This window comes from Taudactylus pleione, unplaced genomic scaffold (assembly GCF_031769625.1).
Source record: "Taudactylus pleione unplaced genomic scaffold, aTauple2 ptg000089l, whole genome shotgun sequence".
Taxonomy (NCBI): domain Eukaryota; kingdom Metazoa; phylum Chordata; class Amphibia; order Anura; family Myobatrachidae; genus Taudactylus; species Taudactylus pleione.
In genome coordinates this window covers 11,447,501-11,454,539 of record NW_028284491.1, presented here as the reverse complement: position 1 = coordinate 11,454,539, position 7,039 = coordinate 11,447,501, and the positions used below count along the sequence as shown (strand labels likewise).

General features: G+C 44.3%; 1 protein-coding gene across 4 annotated transcripts in view; it reads left to right on the top strand.

Moving 5' to 3' along the window:
• Position 1: 1 nt before the first annotated feature.
• The window catches only part of ATP5MC2 (ATP synthase membrane subunit c locus 2), a 9,829-nt gene continuing 2,791 nt past the window's right edge, over positions 2 to 7,039 (top strand). Inside the window, exons 1-3 of one of the 4 annotated variants that reach the window (XM_088469187.1) lie at positions 2 to 94; positions 1,651 to 1,728; positions 2,850 to 2,927. In XM_088469187.1, coding sequence (XP_088325313.1) covers positions 53 to 94; positions 1,651 to 1,728; positions 2,850 to 2,927 — 198 coding nt within the window. In that variant the 5' untranslated portion in view covers positions 2 to 52. Of the gene's footprint in view, positions 163 to 1,647; positions 1,729 to 2,849; positions 2,928 to 7,039 lie in introns of all 4 variants that reach the window. The other 3 variants (XM_088469186.1, XM_088469188.1, XM_088469189.1) reach the window with 3 other exon arrangements.

Here is a 7,039-nt window from a genome sequence, read left to right as displayed (position 1 = left end):
CAGCATAGGCGCATGCGCGAAATGTGCTGTCAAATCCGCTGTTAATCCGCACATGCGCAGTGTGGTTTCGCCCCTTCCTTCTCTCCCCGCCAAGGTGAGGCCCGGCTTTCTGCTGCAGTCTGTACCCGGCTCCGGACAGACTGAGATCCGTAGGGGGCGACTGTGAGTCTAATGACGCGGATCGGACCCCGGTGCTGCCGGGGGTATATGTGCGGGGATTAGTGTCATTGCGGCCGCGGCTGATCTTTCTGCATGACCTTGTGCCCATCCCCGCGGCGCTCAGCTGGCCGGTGTCACTGTGGCCGCCTCTTGGGTATCCTGCCCTGTAGTGGGTTAGCCCTGCTGTGTGCATGTGTCTCCCTGCTATGCTTATTCCATACATTGCCCGATCCCTGCAGCAGGGAGCCGCCCTCAGTGGCAGCATCGGGTTTGGCAGGTGTCTGGGCTACAGTAAAACGTCAGGCCTGCGTCTTCTCTCTTATCCCAAATATTCCCGATTTTTCTCTGTTTGAATGTCTAGATGCAGAGTCCTGGAATCTAATAATCCCTGCAGGCTGCATGTAATGGTGTCTCCTGCTGTGTCAGGTTCCCACATGTAATATGCGCAGGTAATGAATGGGTGGTAGCAGCAGTTGGCCCTACATTGGCAGGCAACAAGGTTATCCCCACTTTCCCTGCTGCAGATGAGCCTTCTCCAGGCGGCCTATATCGGCCACCAACAGGAGGCGCTGTCGCCAGGTACGTCCAGCGCTGTGCCTGATGGGTGTGGTGTACTACTTACCTGATTCCCCACCTCCCTTCTAAAAGCTTTAATTTAAATCTCTTATCTGATCATTTTAGACCCATGGGCCCCCTAATTTACTATTGAAATCGGTTTCTATGCAACCTATTTCTTATTTGTTGAGGGTTTTCCCTGGTAATTAACTTTGCCCCTTTTTAGCTTTGATTTATCAGATTTATTAATGCTAGCTTGTCCAGCACTTCTGAAAAGGCTGAGTGCTTTCCCCATTGTCAAGTGTTTCGGTGACAGACTTCAGTTCCTAGATGCCCGGAGCCAGGGCCGTAACTAGGGTAGTGCACCCAGTGCCATGGCAGGGCAGGGGGCGCTGTTTGGGCCTGTCAATATTCCTGTTTATTATCATTCTCACTTGTAGCTTCCTCTTCTGTTATCCCCAGCATCTCCTGGCCTCCCCTATCTCTTCCCCGGCCCTTCCCCATGAGGCCATGGCCCCTTTTCAGGTGCACTAGCTTATGTCCCTATTTAAAAAATGAAAAGGAGGGGGGGGAGGCGCGGGCGCGCCAATGTGCAGGGCACCAAAAAGTCTATTTACGGCTCTGCCCGGAGCTACCAGAGAAGGATATGAAGATCTCTTAGCCCATAGACTTTAGTGCCTAATGCCATTTGAGGATGGTGTTAGTCTACGGTACCAAGCTCCAAAGAGCTGATTCTTTTATAGATCACTTCAAATGAGTCCTACAGTAAAATATAGAGTGGATATTATGGGCTGAACATCTCAATGGGTATCTTTGTTTTGTTTTTTTCATTTAAAACAATGTGGTGACAAGCAAGAGTATGCTGAGTTAATTGTTAAAAGTATGTGTGATGTAAATTTGTCAGATTCATTTTGTATGTTTGTTTTTTGCCAGCAGCACTTCTTGTATTCGTTGTCTGCCCACTTTAACGACAAAATGTACGCTTGTGTCAAGCTGATGTCCAACCCATCCCTGGTAAGTGCTCTGTGCTTGTTTCTCAGAGGTAGAATTTTGATGTATGTGCTCTCTTATGATTGGTCGGAATGCTTCCAGTGATGAGTCATATGTTGGGTACACATTCGGTCATATATTGGACGTTATGTTTTGAGGCAATTTGAAACAACATATGGTTCTCATTGCATAGTGTGTAAGCTCAATCACGTGTTCACATGCGTCATTCATCGCATCTTCTTACCCGATGTGCTGTACTTCAGATGGGACGATGTAATGAATGACACCATGCTTCTAAATGCAGCATGGAATGACAAATCGCCGCAGTGTGTATGGACATCGCGATGTATCGTTCTCTTGCGTTGTCCTGTCGCTGGGTGCACTGCATACAACATGTATTAGTGTTCATTGTAGGTCCAGCGGCAGGCAGGGAGTCGGACCTTGAGCTAGGGCACTTCGCGAGCATGCCCGAATAGGGGGCGTGTCTTTATGACACGTCCCCTTTTCGTCACTCTTGGGCGTGCCCGGCACTTACACACAGTCCCCAAGCGCCGCAGTCACTGTGAATGGGTGCGCATGCGCCCGGCATCCATTCACCGGCGGTGACCGCTGCTCTGCCATTTTCCCCACCCGCGAGACACTGCGGCTCACGGGTGGAGGACAAAACCCGCAGGCTGTTTCAGCGGGGCGCCGCGCTGGAGGGCAGGGTGCTTTCTGCCCTTCAGAAATAGGGCAGGGTGCTGCGTACAGCTGAAACAGCCTAGCGGGAACGCTATGTATTATGTACTGAGCCTTAGCAGTTTGGAAGTAGCTCATAGTTAGCAAAATTAGTAACATCTTGGCCAATTTAGACTTCAGACTCAGTTAGTTTCTAGTTGACCTCCTATAGACCACACTAAAGTCTGTAAAATATGAAATAAGCCATTGTTCAGATGGAATGACCATCAGCAACACTTGTCTTAAAAGAAATAGCTACTCTGTTAATCTGTAAGAGGCTCATAATATTGTATTTTAGGGAAGAGTATGCTGTCATTTGCTGGTATTGAAACCTCTCCTGTTTTATTACACCTTTATGTACCTTGTCTTGTCTAGCTGTTTTAGATGAATGTACTTAACGAATAGTGTTCTTTTCTTTGTATGCAAAGATGAAGAATGGCGTATGTCTGCTCAGTCGTCCCTTGTCTACAGCACTGTTGAATCCATCTGTACTCAAGACAGACCAGGTATGGTGACACTCGTTATACAGACCTGCCTTTCAGGGAAAGAGACAATCACGTTACAGTAGCTGTTCTATTTTAGGTTATTTTTCTCTACTTAAGTGGTTACTACTTTGAGATAAGACATTACCCCCCATTGCACTGTAATAAGTAGCCCTGTAAAGCATGACATGCGTGTACAGCCAACCGTTACGCACAGTATGCTGGCATGTAGGGCAACATGCTCCATGCAGGGAGCAACACAGAAATTTTCACCCACACGCCCTGCCTCCTGGCCGCTGGGGAGAGGGAGGAGAAGCTTATATGATGTAATCAGGTCTATAGCTCTCTCCCTCTCCTCTCTTCCCCCACCCCACCCCTCCCTCCACACTGGTGGCCAAAATTGCGGACACACTTTGAATGCTTATATAAACTGTTTCACTTCACTCAGTGCAATGATTCATATATCAAATGAAAGGAAATTTAATGCTGAATTCAACACAATAATCAGAGGTCAAATATTTGCATTACACCAAGGGAAGTTATGCTACTTTCAGTTAGACAAAGAAGCACAGATGCATTAGATTCAAGAAGCGGATTGTAGTAACAGCAACTACCCGCCAATCGGAATCGTCCTTCTGAGGACCAATCAGCTATTTGTTTATGAGCAGGTGCAAGGTCATGTTCAAAGGTGGGAAAGGTCAGTTTGGCTGTTTCATTTTGCAGAATAAAGTTGGTTACTGAAGTGCAATTATAGTTGGATGTTTGTGTATTGTTTAGTGCTAACGACGGTGTAAAAAATAAATACAACAATGTCATCCAGGCAAAGTGGTGACTGGTCACCCAGGAAGAGATCCAGGATTGTGGTGTTAAGTGAAAATGGTCTTTCGTATGCAGCAATTGCGATAGAAGTTGGTGGGAATGGGACAACATCAGAAGTACGAAAGTTTTGTTTACGCCATCAGGAAACACAATCTATACAAAACAAAGAAGGAAATGGTCGGAAAAAGTGCATAACAGCTGTTGATGATAGGAGAATAAAACGAATTTGCGTCAGGGACAAATGGATGTCATCTGCGGCCATTAGCAGTGACCTGAGTGCAGCTAGTGTTTTTGTCAGTGCAAGAACGGTATGGAGAAGACTAACGGAGGTTGGCTTAAAAGGTAGGATTCCCCGAAAAAAGCCATTGCTGAATAAAAAGCAGCGGCAGAAATGAATACAGTGAGCAAAAGACTATATTGATATTAGGCAGTGATGGGAGAAAATATCGGAGGCGTCGCATCAGGGAAGAGGTTTCCAGATTGCATTCAAGCGACAACAAAGAATCCTACAAGTGTTATGATCTGGGCATGTATGACAGCAGATGCTGTAGGCCGCCGTTATGTCATAGATGGCACACTGAACAGTACAAAGTACATTGACACCATCCTACAACCAAAACTTCTACCTTCTATCAGGGATCTTTTTCCAGATAATGCCCCATTTTTTTCCCATCAGGATTCAGCTCCCTGCCACACTGCATGGATATGCAAACAGTGGTTCACGGAGAATGACATACAGGTGCTGGGATGGCCAGGAAATAGCCAAGACCTGAACCCCATAGAACATTTGTGGTTCAGTTTGAAAAACTGGTACATCTGAGGCGTCCATCCAATAAAAGATAATTAATTGAGGCTATAATTGTCTCATGCTGTCTTGAAAAATAAAGGATACCCAACGAAATACTGATAGGACAGCAACATCATAAGTACACAGGGATTTTCACCCTAAGTTTTCACTGCATAACTTCCCTTGTAATGCCAATATTTGACCTCTGTTTATTGTGCTGAATTCAGCATTAAATTTCCTTTATATATGATATATGAATCATTGCACTGCATGAAGTGTAACAGTTTTTATAAGCATTCGAAGTTGAAAAACATTCAAATTTCAAACAGTGACCGCAATTTTGGCCACCACTGTAATCTCTCCTCTCTCCTCTCTCCTCATTTTAGGAAACAGTGTTATTCAAATATAAAAGTGAAAAATAGAAGTAAAGGTGTGCTCACGCCAGTGCTGATATATAAAAAGTGCTTATCTGTAGGTCATTACATGTTGGAAATCCGACTACTGTACTTGAACAGGGGCTTTGTTTAAAAGTCTGGTTCAATGCGCTTTTATTTATTTCTAATACACTTTCCTGGCTATTTAAGTATGTTTTACATATGCAAATAGCACCACTACACCACCGCTGTTTTATATTACAATTTCTATTTTCTTAGACATTATTATAAATAGTTGTTTCTAGAATTTCCTTTTTTGGGCCTGCTTCCAGGCATCTGGGTTTATTCAGATGAGCATTTATTTATATTTCATATACACATGTTTAATCCACTACTTCTGTCCAAACAAAGTTTGGAGACCTCCCTCAAATTCGGGGAGGTGTACACATTCCAATTTTAGGGGATCAAGGCCCATATCCAATTAGCCGTGCTAATTGTCAGCTCTGACTTATTCAAGCATGTCCTGCACCCAAGTACTAGAGGTTGCACTTTTCTTCCCAGCTTCAGGAGCCAATAGGGAAATTCTGCATTAAAAAGCGCCCTCTGGGATTTAATGCATAGGGAAATCCATAGTTTTCAGCGTTTTACCTGGAATCTTTGGGTTATTGCACATTACCCGAGGGTTTATGGCGCAGGGAAAAGCAGAATAATTGAATAGCTGCAGGCTTTAAACCCGGAGCTTTTCCCTGTATGGTAAACCCTGCTACTAATTGGATATGCCACCAAGTCACCCTAATAACTCACTGCTATTTATGACCTAACATATGGTCGTTTCTGGTTCCAAGTGCCTTCAACACGAATATTTTCTCTCCCTGTTTATGTATATATAATGTTATAATAAGGTGCACTCACCAGACTTGAAGCGTAGAAAAAAAGTTCTTTACCCACAGGAAAGTCATCAAAAATATTGTCGGCGTTTCAGTCGTCCCTGGGACTTTTGTCAAGATACCAGAGAGGACTGAAACGTCGACAATATTTGTGATTGCTTTCCTGTGGGTAGAGAACTTTTTTATACCCTTCAATTCTGGTGAGTGCACCTTATTATAACTCTATACATCTGGAACTGCTATGCTTGCTAGATGTTGCTACCCCAGCATGTTTTGACCTTTAAGAACGTGAGTGTGGACTTAGATCTCCCTCCCCTCAGTAGGCTGCCATTCTAGGAGGGTTGCTCTTCTAACTGAGTATAGACACTGATCGCAAACTTTGCAGACAATGTGTTGCAAAAATCAGTGTGGATTGGTTAATTCTTACAATGTTGGTGCTAGCGATGTCCCAGTAGCTCAGATGGCTGCAATTTAAAGCAAGGTACATACTGTAGCAATGTCGTTACAATTTAGCCGATCTGGCACAATATGCGCGTTCCCGTGGTCGCATGCAAGCTCAGGTTTGATGTGCTCAAACCTGATGATCTCGCAAGCGGCCCCATTCATTTTAATGAAGGACGGAACGAGTGGTCCTTACTTTGCTCTAATGTATACCCGCGGCACATATTATCCCAGTACACATCGTCCAGTGTGTACCTAGCTTTAGCATTCTTTTATCAACTCCAGTTAGGCCAATGTTCTAGATAAGTGGGAAGAGCTTTAGCAGCGTAATGGAGTGTAAGGTAAACGGTACTTTACATTTGAGCAGTAATAAATTGTTAGAATTAATTTCCTTCATTAATCTATCTTCATGGCTCGCATTTCAGCATTGAAACCTACTGCTAAGGGGTCTTATAGAAATATGCCTCAAAGAGGTACAATTAGTATGAAGGGTAGGTTTAGTTGAGTACGGCACATTTCTGATGTACAGTAATGCCAATTAGTGGGTTGACTTACCCTTTGGCTACAATCCATTATAACTGAAATTGAGCATTACAACATTCTGGACACTTTTTGGTAAGTGTTTAAAGCTGGCCATACACCAGACCAACTTTCCTCCAACCTTCCAACTAGTTGTATGGTTGGAATGAAAATCCAGTAATATATGGGAGCAAATGACAATCCGCAATTTACTCCTAAACCCAATACTTACTGTGAGGATTCTGGTGTTGGGATTCCGGTACCGGGATATATACTACATCCCCTTTGCACAGTCCTCAGGAACTGCAC